This window comes from Arachis ipaensis, chromosome B9 (genome assembly GCF_059453495.1).
Source record: "Arachis ipaensis isolate K30076 ecotype BB chromosome B9, ASM5945349v1, whole genome shotgun sequence".
Taxonomy (NCBI): domain Eukaryota; kingdom Viridiplantae; phylum Streptophyta; class Magnoliopsida; order Fabales; family Fabaceae; genus Arachis; species Arachis ipaensis.
In genome coordinates this window covers 104857334-104881642 of record NC_142444.1, presented here as the reverse complement: position 1 = coordinate 104881642, position 24309 = coordinate 104857334, and the positions used below count along the sequence as shown (strand labels likewise).

The 24309-nt window shown below is 33.6% G+C and overlaps 1 protein-coding gene and 1 pseudogene across 2 annotated transcripts; one reads left to right on the top strand and one right to left on the bottom strand.

Moving 5' to 3' along the window:
* Window positions 1–4999, top strand: part of LOC148545756 (uncharacterized) — a 171655-nt pseudogene extending 166656 nt beyond the window's left edge.
* Window positions 5000–11571: 6572 nt separating this feature from the next.
* Window positions 11572–16917, bottom strand: LOC107619419 (ABC transporter G family member 11-like). Of its 2 annotated transcripts, none has more exons than XM_021111387.2 (10): window positions 16416–16917; window positions 15324–15613; window positions 14592–14763; window positions 14361–14483; window positions 13680–13808; window positions 13399–13593; window positions 13073–13159; window positions 12703–12975; window positions 12230–12337; window positions 11572–12119 (listed from the first exon to the last, which is right to left on the bottom strand). In XM_021111387.2, the coding sequence occupies exons 1-10, from the start codon at window positions 16785–16787 to the stop codon at window positions 11793–11795; spliced, it is 2076 nt and encodes a 691-aa protein (XP_020967046.1). In that variant the 5' UTR covers window positions 16788–16917; the 3' UTR covers window positions 11572–11792. The 2 variants fall into 2 exon arrangements, with proteins under 2 accessions (XP_020967046.1, XP_020967047.1); XM_021111388.2 differs by having other exon boundaries at window positions 13399–13590.
* Between the last annotated feature and the right edge of the window lie 7392 nt (window positions 16918–24309).

Genomic DNA, 24309 nt, shown 5'->3' with positions numbered 1-24309 from the left:
TAGTTGCATTTAGGATAGATTGTATTGCATGAGATTCCACCACTTTAACCTTACCTTACTCTTTATCTTGGACTTAGCATGAGGACATGCTACTGTTTAAGTGTGGGGAGGTTGATAAACCCATATTTTATGATATATATTGTGCTCAATTTAAGTGATTTATTCAATCCTTCACCCACTTATTCATGTAAATTGCATGGTTTCACTTTCCCTTCCTTATTATGTGATATATGTGAAATACATGTTTCCTATGCTTTGAAATTATTTATTTTAATTACCCTTTATTACCATTCGATGCCGTGATTTGTGTGTTGAGAAGTTTCAGATCTTCTAAGGCAGGAATGACTTAAAGGATGGAAAGGAAACATACAAAAATGGAAGGAAAGCACAAAATGGAGTTTTTGAAGAAACTGGCAGTGACACGAACGCATGGACGACGCGGTAGCATGCCCAGCGCGAAAAGGCAGCGACGCGAATGCGTGACTGACGCGGACGCGCGCCATGAGCAGAACACAGATGACGCGTACGCGTGACCGAAGCGAACACATGATAAGGAAAACTCTGGATGACGCGACCACGTGACCCACGCGGACGCGCGACAGATGCCACGCACCAGAAATTACACAAAATGCTCCCAGCGATTTTTGAAACTCTTGTTGGCCCAGATCCAAGTCCAGAAGGCACAGATTAGAGGTTATAAAGTAGGGGAATGCATCCATTCATTATCATGACTTCAATTATTCACTTTTCATAGTTTAGATGTAGTTTTTAGAGAGAGAGGTTCTCTCCTCTCTCTTAGATTTTTAGGATTAGGATTCCTCTTAAAGGATTTAGAATTTCAACTCTTCATTAGGTTCAATATTCCTTTTACTTTATATTTCTCTTTTACTTTCAGATATTTTAATGCTATCCTTTAATTACTTATGTTGCCAGATTGGCTTATGAACTCTTTATGTTTAAATTGATTTTCTCTTATTAATGCAATTGAGGTATTTCAGATCATTGCTTCTTATTTAGCTTTTTATGTTATTGGCTTTAATTGATTAACTGGAAGCTCTTGAGTTATCAACTATCCGTGATTGGTTGTTATGTCGGCTAAATTGACTGGTATTCCACTAACTCTAGTCTTTCCTTAGGAGTTGGCTAGGACTTGGGAATCTAACTAATTAGTTCACTTTACTTTTCCTTGCTTTCATAAGGGTTAACTAAGTGGGATTAACATCCATTCTCATAGGAGTAACTAGGATAGGACTTCCGAATTTTCATACCTTGCCAAGAGTTTAGTTTACAGTTATTTATTTATTTTACTTGTCATTTAAATTACTTGTTCCTTACTTTCAAAACCCCCAATTTACAAAACTCATAACCAATAATAAGAACATACCTCCCTGCAGTTCCTTGAGAAGACGACCCGAGGTTTAAATACTTCGGTTATCAATTTATTTAGGGGTTTGTTACTTGTGACAACCAAAACGTTTGTACGAAAGGATTTTCTGTTGGTTTAGAAGCTATACTTGCAACGCGAATACATATTTTTACATTTCTTTACCGATAGAAAAACCGATCGTCAACTGGCTGAGCTTTTAACGCCCAATGGGGAGCACAAGCCTGGCGTTAAACGCCAGCCAGGGGGCACTGGCTGGGTGTTTAACGCCCAAGGAAGAGCATTAGCCTGGCGTTAAACGCCAGCCAGGGGGCCCTGGCTGGGCGTTTAATGCCCAAGAGGGAGGACCACTCTGGCGTTAAATGCTAGAATGCCAGCATTCTGGGCAGTTAAATGCCAGTAAGGCAGCATGGAGGTAATTTCAAAATTCTAATCTTCTCTTGATTCAACTCATCTTTTTCAAATTCAATTTCAAATATTCTTTGATTTTTAAGTTAAATGTTGATTAAATATTTCAATTTCAATTTAATTTCAAATTTCAAACATTTTTTTTTAAAACCTTTCAAATCATTTTTAAAAATTTCATATCTTTCCCAACTTGTTTTCAGTTTCTTTCAAAATCTTTTCTTATCATGTTCATATCTTTTATTAAACTTTTCAAATCTTTTTCATATTTCTTATCTTATCTTTAAAATCTTTTTATCTTTTTAAAATCTTTTCTTATCTTTTAAATTTAACAACTTATCTTTTTCTATCTTTTTCAAAAATCTTTATCTTTCTTTCATGATTATTTTCGAAAATTCCTTCCCCCTCCCTATATATATGCGTGACCGTGCTCTTCTCCCTCACTCACCACCTCTCATTCGAATTCTCTCCTCTTTTTCTTCTTCTATTCTCTTTTCTTCTTCTTCCTTTCTTACTTTTTGCTCGAGGACAAGCAAATTTTTAAGTTTGGTGTGGCAAGAACCCTGTTCTCTCATCAAAAATTCAATTCTATGGCTCCAAAAAGTGGCAAGACCGCCCCAAAGAATAAGAAAGAGGACAACTCAACAGTTGTTTTCAAACTTGTTTGATTACTTACCAAGCAACATGAAGAACATTATCATAAGATAATGAGTAAGAGGCCAGTAATCCCTGAGGTGGGATTCAATTTAGGAGAAGAAGAATACCCGGAGATCCAAGAGCAGATTCGAAGGAGAGGCTAGGAGATTCTAAGTAATCCCGAATTAAATGTTGGATATAACATGATCCGTGAATTATGCAAATCTGTGGATGATAGATAAGCAAAAGAAAGATGGAACAACCTTCCATACTTTTCGCACCATGGTCAGGGGAAAGATCATATATTTTCACTTGGACAGGGTGAGAGAGATCTTTAAACTACGTCTGCAAAAGGATAACCATGAGTCATACAACAGAAGGGTTGTAGCAAACCAAAAGCTGGATCAAGTCCTAGAGGACATATCCCTGCCCGGAACTTAATGGATTGAGAATACAAAAGGGGAGCCATGCCAGCTAAAAAGTTCGAACCTCAAGCCTGTTGCTAGAGGATGGCTAGACTTCATTGGGCGCTCTATACTCCCCACAAGTAACCGCTCTGAAGTCAATATTCCAAGAGTTGTGATGATTCACTCCATCATGATGGGGAATGAGGTGGAAGTCCATCAAATAATCCCCTGTAAGATTTACAAGCTAGAAAACAGGGTGTCCACTAATGCAATGCTAGCTTATCCAAATCTCATCTTTCGCCTATGCCAAGAAGCTAAGGTTATGATCCCATCTGACAACTTTATTCTAGTAGAAAAACCAATCACCAAGCAGGTGATGGAGAGCTCCAAGATAGAAGACGATCACCCTAAGAGGAAGGCACCTGAGCCTTCCCAAGAGATTCATCCAATGGAGTATTGGGACTAGCTAAAGGCGTCTGTAATACAGTTGCAGAGCACTTTAGATTAGCTCAAAGAGGAGCAGAAAGATCAGACTAGCATGATTTGCAAACTGATCAAGGAGTAGGAGAAGCAAGGGTGTAAGCTGGAGGAGCTGAAGCGCCAGAAGCTCTCCCCTAAAGAGCCATGCATCCTTCACCCAGAAGAGTTATGCGTCCCTCAACCTGAAGGGCCCAGAGCCTCTCAAGCTGAAGGTTGTTGAGTTTCAACTCTGTGACTATTCCTATTCCTGTCTTGTATTTCCATCCTAATTTACATTTGCATGATCACTAGTAGTATTTAAGTCTTTATTTTTATTTTTATTTTTTTATGTCTTTTAATTTTTAGGATTAAATAAGCATTAGTAGTAATTAATTAATTTTTATTTTTCCAATTAGCTATAAATTATTCCTCTTATCATCATTAAACAATGAATAAAATTGTAGATTTTTTTAGAAGAAGTAAATATGCATAAATTTTTGAGTTTTCCAATAAAGAATAGTTAATTATTTTGTTGTGGTGACATTGCTTTAGTTTTTGAATGCATGAGTAAACAGTGCATGTTTGAAGTTGGAATCTTATGATGCTGGCTCTTGAAAGAATGAAGAAAAAGGAAAAGTATTATTGGTAATCTGAAAAATTAATAGAATTGATTCTTGAAGAAAGAAAAAGCAGCAAAATAAAAAGAAAGAGCATATTTAAAAAAATGGCGAAAAAGAAAGGAAAATAGAAAAAGAAAGAAAAATCCATTAGCTCTTTAAACCAAAAGGCAAGAGCAAAAATCCAGTAACCCTTTAAACCAAAAGGTAAGGGTAAAAGGATCCAAGGCTTTCAGCATCAGTGGATAGGAGGGCCTGCAAGGAATAAAATCCTAGCCTAAGCGGCTCAACCAAGCTGTCCCTAACCATGTGCTTGTCGCGTGAAGGTGTCAAGTGAAAAGCTTGAGACTGAGCAGTTAAAGTCGTGATCCAAGGCAAAAAGAGTGTGCTTAAGAACTCTGGACACCTCTATCTAGGGACTCTAGCAAAGCTGTGTCACAATCTGAAAAGGTTCACCCAGTTAAAGTTTCTGTGGCATTATTGTATCCGGTGGTAATACTGGATAACAAGGTGCTTAGGGTCACGGCCAAGACTCTAAAAAGCTGTGCTCAAGAATAAAAAAGAACTGAACTAGGAGAATCAATAATATCATCCAGACTCTAAGTTCCTAAAGATGCCAGCCATCCTGAGTTTCAATGGATAGTGAGATGCTAAAACTATTCAGAAACAAAAAGCTACTAAGTCCTGCTCATCTAATTGAAATTGAGCTTCATTGAAAACTCTAAAATTTATTATATCTTACTCTTCTTTTCATCCTATTTTATTTTTAGTTGCTTGGGGACAAGCAACAGTTTAAGTTTGGTGTTGTGATGAGCGGATATTTTATACGCTTTTTGGCATTATTTTCATGTAGTTTTTACCATATTTTATTTACTTTTATTAAGTTTTTATAGGTTTTAGTGTTAAATTCAAATTTTTGGATTCCACTTTGATTTTTTATGTTTTTGTACCATTTCAGGTATTTTTTTGCTGAAATTGGGGAGCTGAAGCAAAAGTCTGATTCAGAGACAAAGAAAGCACCGCAGATGCTGTCAAGATGTGACCTCCTTTCACTTGGAAGAGCATTTCTGGCGCTACAAAAGTCCAAATAGAGCATTATTAATGGCTATGAAAAGTTGACTTCCAGAGCTTTTCAGCAATGTATAATAGTATATACTTTTCTTCGGATTAAAAGGCTTAAAACTGGCATCCAACGCCAGCTTTTTGCCCCCTTCTAGGCGTCCAGCACCCACAAAGCAGAGCCCAGTGTCCAAACGCCCAGAGAGGACCCTGTAGCCAGCGTTTCATGCCCAAAATACCTCATAGCACATGGATCTCATCAAAGCTCAGCCCAAACACTCACCAAGTGGGTTTCAGAAGTGGATTTTACCACTAAAAAGACTGTTTTATCCTTACTAGTCATTAGTTTAGTATTTAAGGGATTAAATTCATGTTATTCAGACACTTTTACTTTACCTTTACCATATTTTCGAATTCATCATTGTATTTCTCATCAGTATGAGTTTCTAAACCTCTTAGGTTGAGGGGAAGAGCCCTGCTGAGTCCTATGAATTAATAAAAGTATTACCGTTTTTCTTCGATGCGTGTTTGATTTATTTCTAAGATGTGTATTCGTTCTTCAACATGGTGAGTAGGATGATCAGTGACAATCAGCTATGTTTATCATACTAAGATGAACGTGCCTGACAAACACCCGCGTCTACTTGGGTTCGTGTGAATACGTGGCCGGAAAGCGCGAACCAACAGCTATGCTTATACATCTCTCAGACGGCTAATCCACGACTTCGTTGGAGACTTCTCGAGACACCAGTTCAGCCGATTTCCAGGGAGATTAGGGTCTCCGTGGTATAGGCTAAAATTCACAGAAGCAGGATTCTCTGATCCGGAAGATTCGACCTTGTCTGTAGCATTGTGAGTAGGATCACCAAGAGAATGAATTGCTAGAGCTTCACTCTCCGTCAGATTGGATGACTACGGGAAATGGCGTTTGATCTGGAGCAGAGGAGATCAATGACCACGAGCAATCGCTTTGATCACATACAGCTTGCCATTGAAGAGATCACTCACAAGCAAAGAAGACAGTAATACCATAGTTAATTTAGAAAGTCTAAGCAACTCCAATCCTCAATTATAACCCTTTTACTGATTTCATTGACAAAATACCTTATACCCTTCTCTCATATTTCTCTTAATGCAATTAAGCCTCAATCCAACAACTTCTTGATTTCACTTGACTAAGATCTTCAGGATAACCATAGCTTGCTTCAAACCGCAATCCTCGTGGGATCGACCCTGACTCACTCAGGTATTACTTGGACGACCTAGTGCACTTGCTGGTACAGCTGTATAAAGGTGTAGGGATTCGTGCACCAATCACTCTTAGGATTTCCTTGCTTTCTAATAGTATTTTATTTTTCGTTTTATTTAAAGATGTCTTATGTATTCCACATCAAGCTTTAAAAGAAAAATCTATTAAAAAATAAGTAGTAAAATGCATAAGATCTTGAGTTATATTATGAGTTATTCTGATTAATTTGATGATGTGGCCTTATGTCTATTTTCTAAATGTATGATTTAACTGTGCATATTTGATATTGAAGTTGAGTATATTGGTTTCGGAGGAATAGGAATTTAGAGAAATATTATTGATTCTCTAAATTAAGAAAAAGATTGATTCTTGAAGTAAAAGAAACATTAAAAAGAAAAGAAATTAAAAAGAAAAATCAAAAGAAAAAGGTCCAAGGCTTTGAGCATCAATGGTTAGGAGGGTCAAAATTGATCTAAAAGCTCAAAAGAGTGGTTTTCCCTAACTATATGCTTGTGGTGTGAAAGTGTCAAGTAACCCTTGAGACTGAACACTTAAAGTTGTGACCCAATGCTGTTAAACAGTATGCCTAAGGCTCTGAGCACCACTGTCTGGGAATAAAAACAAAGTAAAAGTCGAATCCAAAGGGTTCCCCTAGTTAAGTGCTTGTGGTGTTTATGTATCAAGTTAAGCTTGAAGACAAAACACTTAGAGTCACGGCTAGGCTCAACGGTGCAAAGCACCAAAAGAAAAGAAAAGCTGTGTTCAAGAATCAACAAGAGCCTAAAGAAGAGAATCAATAATATGATCTAAGTTCTAGTTCTAAGGGACACCAATATTTTCGAGCTTCAAAGGATAGTGAGATGCGAAAACTGTTCAGAAATAAAGTGTCATTAGCTCCATGCAGTAATCAGACCTGAGCTTGACTGACAACTCTAATCTTGTGTATTTTCTCTTCCCTGATCCCATATTGTTTTTGGTTGCTTGAGGACAAGTAACAGTTTAAGTTTGGTGTTGTGATGCGTGAGCATCTTATACCCTTTTTCTAGTTGTTTTTATATTGTTTTCAGTTAGATTTTATTAAGTTTTATTATATTTTAGTGCAAAATTCATCTTTGGATGCTACTTTGTGTTTTTCTTGTGTTTTTATGGTTTTAGGTAAAATTCGGAGCAGTTTGGAGAAGCCTGGAGCAAGAAAGGAAAATGCTGTCAGCTCTCCCCTGGGCACTGAATGCCCAAACTGGCATTCAACGCCAGCAGGGGGCAAGTAGTCAGAGGCGCGTTTCCCTTCTGGTTGCTGTCCGTTTCACACAACTATTGGGCTTCCAAGTGGATTTGGCACTTCTTAGGCTTATCTTATTTTATCTTTGTAATTTTTATATTTAAAATAATATCTTTTAGGTTTAGCATTTATTATTTGGTTAGTATTTAAAGGAGAAGATCCATTAGGTTTATTAGATCTACTTCCTTCCGCACTTTTTCAGAATCTTGTTTTCTCTGTAAGTCATGAGCAACTAAACCTCCTGGTTAAGGTTAGAAGCTCTGTTTATTTCTATGGATTAATATTATTACTTTTCTATTTTAATATATGTTTGATTCAATTCTAAGGTGTGTTTTCATTCTTAATCTAATGAAACTGGGTGGAACGGAAGTTTGACCCTTTTTCTACATGTGTTCTCGTGAGACTCGGAAGAGGTATCGTGAACTATAGCTTGAGAATACACCTCCTAGATGGCTAATCCACAACCTGTTAGGGACATGGGAACATCTTCTCAGCCGAGATCTGGGGTGATTAGGGCCTTTGTGGTATAAACTAGTTTTCTAAACTTCACCCTCCAATTCGAATTGAATGACTATGGAAGTGGCATTTGATGAGGATCAAAGGAGATTAAATTGCTAAGGAATTAGAGTTTAATCACTTACAGTTTACCAAAGAATGAATCATTCATTGTTAAAATAGTTAGTAAGAAGTTTTAATCCGGAAATATAAACATATCTGAGACCTTAACTATTTTCTTATATTGATTTTACACCAACCTTTTATTGTGTTTCTTAATCACTTGTTTATGCGTTTTCAACACAACCATTTTTTACTTTTTGCCAAACTAAGTCCAGCAAGATAACTATTGCTTGCTCTGTCCGACAATCCTCGTGGGATCGACCCTCATTCACCTGAGGTATTATTTGGATGACCCGGTGCACTTGCCGATAAAGTTGTGCGAGTTCTAATTTCGCACACCAACAGAAGTTACATCCACTTAGATCTTTACAAAAACAATCAGGTACCTACTAGAAAAAACATGTTGAATAAGATTAAAAAAAAAAGAAAAATGTATCAAAAGTGTCTCAAATGATGACGACATCCCATGTATACATTATCCTGAATTTTCTAGGTATTCTTTTTCTTCTGCGGTATGACCTTGAAAATTCCATGTCTTCAGCAATGGATGGCGAAGAAGGAAAAAAAAAAGAGATGGATAAGTTCCATAGTCGAATCCACATGTGTGTGTTTTGATGGTGGCACGTAATGGTCGGCGGTGAGACGCAGCGGGGCGGCGAGATTTTTCAATAACACAAATTAAGTGATTTTGCCGTAAAATACAACAGTACCAAACTCAATAAAGAATTATCCATATACATAGCAAAACAAACATCCTTTTGATGTGAACAGAAACATCTAAAAATTGGAGAGAAAAAAAGCTTTCCAATTCACCATCTTTCGATAACTAAATCAATTGTGATTAACATACAACATACAATCCAATTGAACATGTATAAGAAGAGTCAACTAATTACAACTATTCCCAATAAATTTAAAAACTATCCAAAGGAAAAACCAGCAGGTTCAGGACTCTGGGACGGAGGCGCTGCAGCAGTTAACGGCGGAAGAGAAAGGCGTCCAATGAACCTGGTTGGCAGGTGCTGCCGTTGGATGGTTTTGGATGATGCTGAAGTGAAATAGTGAAAGGGAGGGGGTAGCTAGGGTTAATTTGGTTCACCGGTAAATTGGGATGTTACTTCTTGCTAGTATGGTGAAATAGATTTCGGGGTCCAGCCCAATAGGAGCTGGCAGGAGTTGGCTGAACCCCCTCTTGGTTCCTAGTAGAATTGAAATGAAAAAGTAAGGCTCCCAAAGATGCATTTATGTATTATTTCAATCCGTTTTATATCAATATTTTAATATATATTTTATATAAAGAATTAATTTTGATAGTTAATTTTAGTGTACACCTAGTATAGTTGTTATAATTATAATTTATTAGTTAGTAGTAAATCTTTAAATGAAACTCTGATTCACGACAGATTAGTTCTTGATCTGTTAAGTTAAAAAATATTGTAAAAAATCAAAGAAAGAAAACATATAGTATATTTTTTATACCTGAAATTTGTCAAAAAATTTAAAAAATATCCTTAAATTTTATTTTGTTTTAATTTTATCTTAAAATTTTTCGATTTATATTAAATATATTCCTGACAATTAAATTGTCAAAAAATTTAGAACTAATCTAGTAAAAATTTTTTACAATTAGTAGCCACTATTGGCCATTAAACTATACTAATAATTTTTTTAACAAGTTTAGAATATTCAATATATTCAAAGATGCTGTTATAAGTTGCCAGCGTAAAACAGGTGGTATCTACTAAGTAAGTTTATAGTCAAAGAAAGTAAAAAATTACAAGAAGTTTATTAAGTATGCCTCAATGTTTAATCGCAGTGGGATTGTGGGAAAAAAAATTAAATTAAAGTTATGTTATATTGTTGTTGAAATATTTATGTAAATAAGTGATTTGGAGGCCAATTGATTGGCGGTTTCAAACTTGCAACTACTAATAGAACTTTGTGTCACATTTCTTGTATTGGAGGTTCTTATTATGAAATTATTAAATTAATTCTAAATTTATTGAAAAAATTAGTTTGTTAAGAATATCATATATTTGATGTGAACAAAAAATTTTGGAATAAAATTAAAATAAATAAAATTAGTGTTTTTATCTGTAATAACATTACGAAAATATAAATTTTTTGAAATTTCGTCAGCTTTTGTCTTGATATTTATAGATTATAGCAGAAAAGATTTATAGAACACAAACAATTTTTACAGAAAGATCATAGGAGACAAAAGTCTTCGTTGGCTAAGAAGATTAAGGTCTCCGCATGCAGATAAAAAAATAAAATAATAAGCTTTTTAGTTATTATTTTCATATTAAACAGTTTAATTTTTTACTAATAATTAATTTTAACATTTATTATCTAAAATTTGAAAGAATTCAATGTGTATACTTTTACATATGATTAGGTATTAAGTCAATTGTGTAAATAAAAATAATTAATTTTCAAATTTATTATTTAAAAATAATATTTTTCTCTCTATATATGAAAATATAATTAGATACTAGTATAAAAGATTTATATTAATATTTATAAAATTAACTCAAAATAATCTTTTTTTAAAATAATTGAATTTAGATTCTAATTATTAATTACAACATTAGTATTCTGTCCAAATTATATGTAAAATATTTGAAAAAGGAAAAGTAAAAATATATATGAGATAGATAAGTGGTAAAAGTTTAAAACTAAATAAAAAAATTTAAAAAGTATGCATATAATAATAATATATTCTTATGCAAATAATATTAAGGGATCATTTTTTATTATATTTAATTATAAATTTAATTAATTTTTTATAATTTATTTTATGAATTTATTTGAATTATATTATTTTATTAATTTTATTTTTTTGTAGATTAGAAATGTAAAAAGATATAGAAAATGAGATAGGAAAGAGAGGGAAAGATAAAGATGAGGAGAAATCGAGTTTATTAATTTTGAAGAGAATTTTTTTTTTAATTGTAAGGAAAGAATAACTCGTAATACATTTTCGTTTGTCAAATTAGTAATATAAAATATAAACTATAAGTTATGTATAGAGTGGGAAGGATAGAGAAAAATAGAAAAGGAGAGATAAGTAGATAATTAAGAGGATGGAAGAAGGGAGTTTATTAATTTTGTAAATAAATATTTGATCTCAATTTTAATAACACAATATCATGTGACACATTTTGATTATTAAATTAGTAATATAATATCATTATATTTTAATTTTAATTTTAATTGTAATTAGAGAACATCATATTATATATTTTGATTATCAAATTTATAATTAGTCGTTAATAATGATATATATATACATAAGAGATAAAATGGATGAAGAAATGAGAGATAAAAAAAGAGAGAGATGAGATGAAAACTCTTTAATTTTTAAAAAAATATATAACTTCAATTACAATAAGAAAATAATATGTAATATGTTTTTATTATAAAATTAGTAATATATAATAAATAAAATTTAAAAATATTTAAAATTTTTTGACAAATTTCTAGTAAAAAATATTCTTCACCCTAATAACAAATAACCACATCACTTAGAACAAATAAATAAATAAATAACCACATCACAAAAGCCAATATTATGTCGTGATAGGTAAAAGCTATTTTTGCTGTTGATTCAGACTATGATATCATCATTTTCTTTTCATTAATTTTCACCAAACATAGGCAAATTCTTCTCTACTCTCTACCTTCTACGAGTGTCCCTATTAACATATGCTCTCAGTGATGGAGATTGAGTGAGAGCATCAGGAGCAATATTCTTGTTCTGCATTCTCCTTCTTGCTACGTAACCTCTGACCCAAGGAGTGACATCCTCATTGACCTTAATCATCACAAAGAAGATGATGCGGTACACGAGAATCATGCTGAAGATCACCCCTAGGTCGATCCACTTCGACCGGTTCACATTGATTTGGAAAACGTTCTCCAGGATGTATTCGCCCGGTATTTTGGGAAGGTCCGGCGATTGGTTGTCGAATAGCAAGCCCCTCAGATCATTTTGGTATTGTCCCTGAAAATAAGTTCATTGTTTTCTTCATCAAATTGAACCATAGAAGCAGCACAAATTCATTTAATTATGATCAACTAACAATGATTTGTACTAATGCTAGGTAGTTGTACCTGTAGTGACCAAAAATGGAAACTTATATATGACATTGGATAGCGCCAAAATGGCTTTGGGATATCATGTGGGAGCCGAAAGAAGCCAGAGACTAACATGAATATACCCTGATATTTAAAAAATTAAAGAAAACAGGAAGAAATATTATTAGTAACATTAACAATATGCCAAAACTTATAGTGTTATTACACACAACACTCAAATATTTATAAGTGAGGTAAAATAAAAGAGTATGAATAGGAGAACGCAGTGTAAATTAAGAGGAAAACTAAGATTACAAAACAATGAAATACGGTGTTGGAATTTTGTAATGAAAAGAAAAAAGAGCATTGTTTTGGATTTACGGAACGAGAAAATATAGAGAATCAACATTAGTCAACTTTAAAGTTTACATTTATAATTTAAATAAAGTAGATAATTTTAAAAAAGTTAGCTGATATTAGACCACAAAAAAATGGTTCCTTAATATTACCTGAATCCCTGCTCCAGTTATGATACCCATGAGGAAGTTGGGGACAACACTAGCAATGGCCATCATTAAGCTTTCTACCACCATAACGCTAGCAAAAAGGCACAAGACAAAGAACACATAATGTGAAAAGCCGGGATGCAGGCGAACCATGAAGTAACAAATGGTAGCCGAGAGAAAGGTGATTAGCATCAGGAATGGCATAGCGGATAACGTGTTGCTGATCACAAATGCTGTCACGCCATAGTGGCCATTAAGCCTCTCCCTTTGGAAAACCTGCAATTAAAAGCACACAGATAATAATCACTCACTCATATTAAGGCATTATGATATCATAGGGAAGAAATGGAATTAAATTGAATTAATTAATTACCTTCATGTCTTCAACAAACGACGGGAATCCACCAATTGACATGAAGGTTACAAAACCAAACACAAAAGATGCACATGAGCCCCTTGCCTGTGCCCCAAACAACATACAAAACGCATCAACCAAAAATAACAGATCAAAGAAAATGGAGCGTATGACTCACAAATACTAAATGACAATAACCATGCTAGGATACACAAAAAATCAATTACCAAATCAGTCATCTTTATAAAATATATTTTGAAAAATACAGGTTGAAAATAAGTTAAACAACACTTATATTATGATTTGTTTTTGATGTGCATATAACATTTTTGAAACGCAAATACCAGAATTGAGTCATAGCTTGTGCCGATGTTCAAATAAATGGTTCCAATGCAGATAGTGACCACAATGTAGATTACAAGCCTAAGCCAGTAGTAACCAAAATCTCTTGACATGTTAATCAACGAGCGCTTGGTTAAAGTGTATGACTGCCTGAAGAAACTAGCCTGACTTCCTCCGGCATCGAGCACGGTTCCCTTCTGAACCACATATTATGTATACTTAGAGAATGCAAAGTTTGATGAATTTCAACTACATATCTTGAATCACAGAAACTAGAACTTACAATTTTGGATATGTCGTCCACTTTCTGTATTGCAGCATAAGAATGCTGAGAAGTTCGGTAGTACTCATTGAGAGTTCTGATAGCTTCAGCAGTAGTTATCTTATCAAGGGGATCATCACTTGCCTCAAACTGATTGATCACATTTGTTAATGCATAAAATAAAAGTATGTACAAATAACACGTCTCATTTAAAGAAAATTATTATGATGAGTTTTATAATAAGAAAAATTAAAGGTAACACAAAAGGTTAGAGATCTGATAAGTGCCTCTAAATGAAATGGAGATTGGGAGCAGTTCAAAAATGCTATATCAATACTAAAAATTAATCATCAAATCAGTTGTTGTTTAACTTATCTTTCATATGTATATTGTATGTTAATATATATTTATAAAAAAAGCTAATTTCCTGACTGATTTTTTGTGTACACTTAATATAGATGATAAAAATTTTTACTCCAAAAATATACCTTTATGGATATATATATATATATATATATATATATATATATATAAAGTACTTTGTTATTCTTAAAACTTTTTGATAAGAGACGAGAGATCAAAGTATTTATCATCCTGATTTTATTATTATACACATTTAACTAATTAAAAAAACATATTAAAAGGTACTTTCAGTATCTTTTAGTCTACCAATCATATGGTGTAAATAAAGTGAATGAATACCCTGAGTTTCATGGAGCCTTTAAGAGTGGCCTTGACTTTGTCAAAGTCAGAATTGATGCACCTAAGAAAGTGATCTGATGGGTTCCTCAAAGCAGGGCATGGAAATCCAGCTTGTGCAAAGAACTGTAGATATACTTATTTTATTATTATTATTATTAGCAAAACCTTATTAGAAAAAAAAAATTTTAAAAATACAAGAGTGGATACAGCGGCAGAGTTTAAGTTTATTGCCTCATATGCTGCAGAAGCGTGGCCAAAATAGACAGTTTTACCCCCAGAAAGCAAGTACAATTGATCAAATAGTTCGAAAACTTCACTGCTAGGTTGATGAATAGAAGCTATCACGGTTCTTCCATCCCTTGCCAAGGCACGTAATGTTTGAGTCACAAAGAAAGCTGATGCACTGCCACAAAACACAAAATTCCCATTTAGGAAGCATGGTTTGAACAATTGTACTTCATAATACATCAACTGGATCACGTAATGTTACCTACCTACAATATAAATACGAATCTGACACCTAATTAATCACTCACACTAAAGTAGGTAGAAACTATAAATGACTTATTTGACTGAAGACATTAAATTGTTTCTCCTTGAATTTGGAGGAATAGACCTTCCCTTACGAAAGGTATACTTACCATGTATTAAATCAGTATTCACTAGCTAATAAAATATTTCTAAACTGTCTATTTGATTAGACGGTGAAAATAAAGGTAAACTTTATCTATAAAATTCATATAATAAGCCAATTCTGTGTTAGTCTTTTATTTTGGTATTGAACCGACCAAACTTACTTTTTAAAACAAATGTCAAATTCTAAAACATTTATTAGTTTTTGTATCTTTTAAATCAAATATTGACTATTTAGTAATTTTTTTGACAAATTTAGAAACCCAATATTAAGCATGAAAACAAGCACAATTGGATCCCAACAAGAAGTAAAACTAAGGGTATGTGAACCTGTCAAGTCCACTTGTAGGTTCATCAAGGAAGAGCAATCTAGGCCTCATCAAGATCTCCAAGGCAATGCTAACCCTTCTCTTTTCTCCACCGCTTATCCCTCGCAAGTGCCAGTTCCCAATCACAGTGTCTGCACAATCCTGAAGCCCCATTGCCACTATGGTGCTCTCAACAAGTGCTTCCTTATCCGACGGCGACATCTTGTCCGGTAGCCGCAACTGAGCAGAGTATGAAATCGTCTCTCTCACTGTTAGTGTCCCAATCAAGTTGTCATCTTGTGTCACATAAGCCTGCATTTTAACCAAAATTATACCTTCATAACATTTCTTACCTCTTAGCAACAATATCCATACTTTTGGCTTCAAATGGATTTAATCGGTAATTTACATAGTCCTACTATTTGGATTGAATTTTCTAACTTATAAGAATTAAGACTTTAACAAATTACCTAAGGTTAATTCAATTTTCTTACACTATCTAGTTCAACTATACATTATCACATTACATCACTAAAAAGTTATATATATTTATGATTGGAACCTCTGTGTAATGATGCTTAATTAATTAATAATTTATAACAACATGAAAATATAAAAGACAGTATAGACTCATATCAAACTCAGAATCTTTGTTTGTGGTTCATGCCACTGTTTAGGGATTCAGGGAGACTTTCTTAAGAGAGTTTTAAATTTATTACGTTTTAACTTAAGAAAATCCAAAGCTATGAAATTAGTTTCTATCAAACCAGACATGTACTCATTACTTCCTCTGTTTCTCTATTTATCAATATGTCTAAATATAAGGAATAATAGTATCATATTTCAAATAACAAAAGAATGAAAAAAATTACTGCACAACTTTTATAAAAAAAAAAAACAAGGATATATTTGATTTGCATTTTTATTTCTATAATTTATAAAAGAATGAAAAAAAAAATTCCATTGTTTTTTCCTATTTCTTTACGAAATCTTCAACACATAAAGATAGAAAATGTAAACCAAACAAATCACTTGGTGCAAGAATACTGAAGCAAAACAGCATCTTTTAACTTAGGCTTCCCTATTCAACTAAAGAAATAATGAAACTACTTACAGCAGTGCCAAAAGAGAGATTGGCTTTGCGACCATTGAGAAGAACGGTCCCAGAGAGGAAGGCATTGGCGGCGAGGCGACCGGACAAGGCATCAAGAAGGGTAGATTTTCCGGAACCAGACGGCCCCATGAGAGCAGTGAAGGTCCCCGGCTCAGCGTAGCCAGTTAGACCTTCTAGAACATTCTGCGTCTCACCCGCCGTGCTGAGTGTGACAGTCACAGTTAAGTCCTTCCATGTCAGCCTGGCCGAGACGTCTCCAATGAGCTCTGTGTTTGTCTTTTCTCTCCAAAGAGTCTCACTCAGAGGGCTCAACCCTGGCCCCAAAGAACCCTTGTCACTTGATTCTATCTCCATAGCCGCATGCTTCATCATCCTAGCTACCTTGTATATATGTGTACTTCTAGTGTTCTGAAAGGGAAAAGGTTATGGATTGGCTGTGAAAAGACATGCAATGCAGTGATTTATAAATGGCAAATGAATGCGGAAATAGTACGACGGGGAATAATAATAAGTGAGAAAAAGTGTGAATGGTGAAACGGGGAATGTGTGATGCATGAGATTTGTCATGTTTTTGACTAAGGTAAAGGATTATTATTCAAGGGAACCTTCTATGACATGCAAAAGGAGCCTATAGACTTTAGCCCGTGGCATGAATTAATGAATCAGGAAGAAGAAAAGGAGTATATACAATATATAATATGAGAATCGAGATTCTCACTTTTATTTTGATAATGTTATTTTTTTTTTAAATTTATGCAAACGTATAAAGTAAAAAAGTCATGTATAGAGTAGCATTATAAAAAATAAGCGTAACAATATTATTATGCTGTAATAGTTGATTGCTATGCATTGATGAGGATGATGATGTAGTAGTAGTGGTAGTAGTAGTAGTAGTTATTGATAAGGTCAAACTAGTTAATACTCCCCCTAGCCTGTACAACTGATCAGCTCATTCTTTTTAAAAATCTCATTTAATTCCCTCCAATCTGATTTTGAATAGATCAAGATGATGATGACCTTTATTTTGTGAGTTGGTGGGTGAAATTTATGGCTTTCAGCTTCGTGTTGGTAGATTCATTTAATGATATGATCTATCCATTACCCCCTTAAGTTTATGATGGAATATGTACTAGAAATCTCTGATATGCGTAGTGAGATAGATCGAAGACTTGTGAGTCGAGGTGGTTGTCGAGTTGTCTGACTGGAACAACGGGGTCATATCTACAAAGACACTCCAACATCTAAGTCAAAATGGATCTAAAAGGTATATGTATGGATTAGGATCGTGAACATAGCTGAGAGGCCATTTGACTTCCTTTTGTATGACTGGATTGGAGCGCGGAGGGGGTCAGGCCCAGGTAATCAGGTCGGAGGTTGCTCCGACTTAGGTGGACTCGGAAATCGGGTCTGGAACAATTGCCCCCCGAACGAGAGAGTGAATGTGCTCGGTCTCATTGCTGAAGGAGCTTTTGGTCTCTGTTTGCGCGGCTTGGCGAGGAGTGCATCGTCCGGGTTCCTTGGTCGAGGTCAGGGATTCGGGAGGCACCTGGCCATTTCGTAGATGGGCAAGGAGTGCATCATCCGGATTTCTCAGTCGAAGTCGGGGGTACCGCCTGGCCGTTTCTTGGTTTGTCTGTTGTTTTTCTATAGGGGAGGTTTGTTCCCCTAGGCACCATGATAACATTTAATGTGAAGGGACTTTTTTTGGTTTCTTTTTCCAAATTTGCCCTTGCCTTTTCGTGTTTCTTTTTGAAATATTTTGGGTTTATTTTGTAACTGGTTTCTTTCTATTTCCCTCTATAACACCCTATCACCCTAAGCATTACCTCTAGCCGTAAAGCGAAGGTTAACAAAGTGTAATGAAAGTTCTAAAACTCATACGATAACATATATATGGAAGGAAATAATAATACTAGAAGCCCGATGAAAGGAATAAAGGATTGAAGACACATGGAATAGAGATACAAAGCGCGAAGCATTCACACACGATAACTAAAATGCATTAGCACAAAAATGACAAGGTAGAATATATATAAAAATAAACCTTGCAAATAGTTCTAGGATATGCAAGGTAATGAATAATAATAACAAGTTACACAAACACACACACACACACACACACACACACACACACACACATACACACACACACAAAAGGGAACTAACGCAACCCACGTAGTTTAGGCCGACTAGTTTAAACCTGATAAAATAGAGTTTCATAAAAAGATTACTTCCTATCTCTCAAAGTTTAAAGCATAGGCCTTTAAGGCAACAAAGTTATATATATACAAAGGTGAGAGAAACTACATAAAAATAAACAGAACATAAAAGATAGAAGCGATTCTCCGCTCCGCCACTATTTCGCAAACTCACCAAGGCGGGTTGCGACATGCATCTGAAAAATAAAAATATATGGTATGAGAATCGGAGATTCTCAGTATGGTAACAGTGCCCAATAGATAAGATATAAGGTTTCGGGTTGCCAAAGGCAATCCTAAAACTTCACATTGATACAAGTATTCAAGCTTAACGAATTATATAACTTAAAACCATATACAGGGTAATCTAACTTAAGGGATTTCTAACTAACACAAAAACTGCTATCCCACAGCCTTCGTCAGCCTAATCTCCATGCGATCCCATCGCAATCACCATTACCTATCGAGCTTCCTCAATCTCAGTAGAAAGCACAAATAATGCAAACAGGTAAAGCACAAGTAAAGTACATATATAGCAAGTAGAACAAATAGCAAGTAGGCATATGATTCATTTAGGATAATAGAAGTTAAGCAAAGCAAACAAACATATAGAAGATGCATATGATGAATGCCTGTCCTATTGGCTCGTGATATCACTTGTCAGTCCATAAATGCCAACCCGACACATCCTTTCGGATGTAGCCTTTCTGGCACGCTAGGGATATAGTGTCCTGTACACTATTGTGCACCCAAGGATATAGTGCTCTGCACACTGTAGACCCGTGGATGTAGTGCCCAGCACACTTGCATGCTTAACACAAGGATATAGTGCCTGGCACAATCTTGCGGCATAGAAGGTTATGCGAGAGGGATACTACGACAACCTTCATATTTCAATATAAGAGGGATTAACCACCGTTCTTACGCTGGCACCGCGACCTCGACAAGTGGGATTAACTACCATCACTACTAGAAATAGGGTTTTTTCGGACGAATTTTGAGACGAAATTGAAATAAATTTCGAACAAATTACAGACAAAATTTTTTTTTCAAACAAATTTGGGACGAATTTTTTTTGTCCCAAAAAGCCTTGTTGCTAAATTAAATTTTGTCCGAAATTTCGTCCGAAATTTTTTTCAGACGATTTTGTGACAAATTTCGAATAGGCATTTATCTGCTAGATTTCTAACTATTATGATGTATTTTAGACGAATTTCAGACAGATTAGCCAACATAAAAACAACGTATTTCAGACAAATTTCAAACATAAAAATATTAATTTTTAGACAAATTTCAAACAAAAAATATACTTTATTTCAGACAAATTTCTAACGAATTTAGTCAAATATAAAAAAAAATTTTCGAACAAATTTTAGACAAATCAAATATTTCTTTTCAATTAAATTTCAGACAAATTTAATTTAAAAAAATTTACGTATTTGAAACAAATTTCATACAAAATAAAAAATTATTTTCGCACAATTTTTCTACAAATTTAATATAATATTTCAAATAATTTTCATACAAAATAATTTGCTATTTAATAGATAAATATTTTAGAAAATAAATTGTATTCGATTTGCTTTCTATATTAAGACCATCATAATCATTTTTTTCATATTACATCATCCAAATTATAAACACATAATAAAATCATGAAAAAGTTAATTACCATAAAGGAGTTAAAAAAATATTTATTATTAAAATACTTTTGTCCATAAATGTAATCAAACTAAAATAAGAAAAAAAATACTTAAACTAAAACAAAGAAAGCCTTTAAAAAGGTCAAATATCATGAATAAAATAAAATATACTAACTAATTCACCTAAAATTCCTTAATCTAAATCAGAAGAAATATATACTCCAAATATCAATCGCTCATGTTATCATCACTAGAGCCTGTCCCAAGCTCATCTTCCGTAGGATCAGACAAGGTTGAAGGAAGTGAGAGATTCAACTTTTTATACAAAGCATGAATTGTCTTTTCAGTAGAACCAATTCTTTTCTGTTAAACTTTTAGTTGACGTCCTTGATCTTTTAACTTGTACTCAGCATCTTTCAACTTAACCTTTTGCTCTTCATTGATCATTTCTTGCTCCTTTGCTTTTACTTTCCACATGTGAAGTTCTTGCTCAATATTTAGATTGTCTTTGGATGCCTTTGAACAATTTCTGGAATTCAACTTTGAAGAGAGATCTAAACCAAAAGAACCTAAACCAAAGGCAGCTTTCTTTTTTTCCTTTGTCACAACTTCATTCCAAACAGTATAATCATCTGGTATATCTAGGCTTTCCTTAGATGCCTCAACATCTCCCTCATTATCCAAGGATAAAGCTACTTGAAAAAGTTCTGTCTTTCGCTTTTTGAATTCACCCTACAAAATCAATTAATGTTAATCGCAACTAAATATGTCATGAACAAATACTAACATATAGTGAAAATTAGCAGTTTAAAAAAATAAAAAGAAGAACAAATTAGCATCACATACAATGACTTTCTTAGATCTTTCATCAATCCAACTTTTGTCTTTTTTGGTGTGGCATTTAGTATAAACCTCTTCTAGAGAAGGTTTTACTCCCGTAGCTTTCTCCTATAATATAACAGTTTTAATCAATAGGAAAGAAAAAAGAATAAGAAAACATTGCACATAATAAGAACAAGAATAAAAAAAACTATTTTTATCTTACCATTCTGCGTGCATGTTCACCCATAGATATGGAACCACCAGTATGCATGGAACTTCCAGCATTTGATGCTCGATTCACAGTATTTGCTGCTGACCAGTTCTTAAATTTCGAATCTGTAGCAAAATAATGTAATAGTTCACGCCAAAGGGGTTCAGGAATATATTTTGGTACATGGTTAGGGTCTTTTGAATAATTGCTTCTCTCCTGATTCATCAACGATCTTAATCGAGCACTCCCTTTAATCTCAAAAATTTGACGAATTCTTGCATTGTGTTGAGGTTCCCACATACAATTTTTCTATAAAAAAAAAACAAACATATACATTGAATTACCCACTATGTATAATATCAAAATAACAAAAAAAATGATAATAAATACTTACCTTAAATTCAGTAAACCACAAATCTCGCATTTGCTCACTGGCATGTCCTCAGGAAGGGCAGAATTCTGAAAATTTGCTTTTAATGGCATTTGTTACATGACGAACAGCAGTACATGGATTAAACCTATAAGAAGTTCAAATAATGAGTAATTACACATGTATTCACAATAAAAACAATATAGAGAGAATGTTAAAACACAAAAGTGGTTGTTGTACTTACTCATTGCCAAAAGGCACTATTTTCAAGAGCCCTTCTTGAGTGACAGGTTCACCTTCTTGAGTAAGATATTCATCTTGATGATTTTCATCCGATGAGTGAGCATGATGTAAATTTCGTTCATTATTAGGAGCATTATCAAATGATTGAGGTTGGATAGGTGAACAGTATGGTGATTCAGTTGGTGATGGTGATGGTGATGGTGTATGGTCGGCATGGGAAGATAGTAAATTTCTCTTGAAGTTTTGTGGTGGCTGCGAAGAAGAGGGTGGTAATGTTGAAGGCTTTTTAGATACATGTGAAGGAACTGGAGCTCGTGATTTTGTAGGCTTAGGGTGTGAAAGCTTAGTTTTGTGTGCACTAATCACCTTTTTATTACCAGACTTTTGTACTTTAATTGACAAGTGTTTTTTATTTTTTTTAGAACCTGACATCTAAAACAACAAATATTTATAAGATTAGTAAGACATTGCAGTTAAATTTTAGTAACATGTACATCATCAAAAGAATTAAAAAAATAACAATGTAAAATAATATTTAACTGCCAAAATAATCAATTATGAGGTAAGATAAAGTGCTAGTATGCTTTAGTACTAAACTACTAATATATATGTACATATGAGCATTTTAAGAAGTTCATAGCAAGGATAATACTATATGTGTGAAAGGGGCAGATTATGTGAAAGGTGAAAACAGAAAATACTAGTAATTACATTATAGTTAGTAGGAGATCCTACACAAACCTGAACACGTGCTGGAACATCACTACTGTTATCCATGGCTACAGTGGATGATTCTATTCAATCTACAAGAAGAAAAATTTATACTTATGAAGAAGCCTTATATAATCTGTTTATAATATCTACTATCTACTGTATAATAATGAGTCATCACCACATGTAATATTTGTAAATTGAATTCTTTAACAGTCCTGGGACCATGTGCAACTCATATAACTCTCATCACCCCAGAAAATAAAAAAGAAGAAATAGCATGTCTTTTGAGAAAAAAAAAAACGTTGAGAATGCTAAAAAAAAGGGGGTCATAAATTGATAATAATTATAAACGTTTTGATTGGACTATATACTAAGTATTTCTTAATCAATAATAGCTGAAGGCACGAAACCTATATATATAAAATAAGAGTAATTAATTAGTATATAGAGAATTGGTAGCATCTGCATATTATCAGTGGAATCTAAGCGCCATAATGGTAATATACACATATATGAAAAATATGCATTTTTCCTTTAAGATAATAACAATCAATAAGAATAAACAAAATTTATGTTGGCATACATATACATATACACATATATTATATGCAAAAAAGGGGGCAGACCAAGCTAAGTTACCAGCAATTCCATATAGTGCCATTTAATTAGAAAGTAGAAAATCAAATTTCAGTTGTGTTTGGCGTGCAACAGAGTGAAAGCAAAGCAGATTAACTAATGAAGGAAAAGCTTACTCTACAACTCACTGCGTGCAAGGTTCCCCCAAGAAGCATATGGAAGTGGGAGAAATATGATTCTGCATTCTAACTAGTACAAAATATCATCAAATCACATTCATAGCACATCTGAACCTCGGTGGCTTCAAGTTACAATATCAAACTAAATTATATATAAATTAATTATGACCTATTTATAAGTTTTTTAGTTTTCTACCATTATGGATACTAGACTAGTAATTACAACTTGTTTTCAAAATAAAAGAAATTAAATCTCTGGTTCAGCCACCAACCTACTTGACATTCTAAATTCAATAAAGTATTGAGTATTGATTATTGTAACTCAAATTAGGAATACGAAAATGATATACAGTTAGAATGCTAACAATTTAAAATAATATATCATACCATCATATCTATTTTTAGAGGAATTTGATCACACACAAACACTTCATCATCATTCACACTCTTTCATTTACTTAAACAATACCATTACCACACACAAATACTGCATTGTCATTATATATCAAAACAATCTACATGAGGTAGGCTAAAAAATATATCCTTATATATCAAAACTATAGCAAATCTCATAAAACATCATGGAAACTATGTTTGAAAACCAGACCACAGGCACCACTTCTACAATTTCTATTAATTATTTATTATTTTTTACCTATAAACACTTCTACAAGTAAAAAACACACTAAATCATAAAACAACAACAAATTAAAGAATCAGATTCCAAAATGAAAGAACATATAATAATATCTTATTGTTTGAAACAAGATAAATGGTATGAATATCAGTTTCCTATACTCCACGAACATGCATATTCTCAAAACTGCCAAAAATTTCTGTTCTATTTATATGCCTTTTGGCTTACTCAAAATAAAATCACATCCTGGGTACTATCAATTCCACCCCCATGACTGGAAAGGTAAATTTTTTTCTATTCT

What these genes read in the sequence shown, in the direction of transcription:
- LOC107619419 (XM_021111387.2), bottom strand. Translation starts at nt 16,787, where the DNA reads ATGATGAAGCATGCGGCTATGGAGATAGAATCAAGTGACAAGGGTTCT. An exon ending in AAGGCTCCATGAAACTCAGG is followed by an intron (nt 13,809 to 14,360) that starts GTATTCATTCAC and finishes GTGATCAATCAG; the next exon opens with TTTGAGGCAAGTGATGATCC. An exon ending in CGTTTGTTGAAGACATGAAG is followed by an intron (nt 12,976 to 13,072) that starts GTAATTAATTAA and finishes TTTTAATTGCAG; the next exon opens with GTTTTCCAAAGGGAGAGGCT.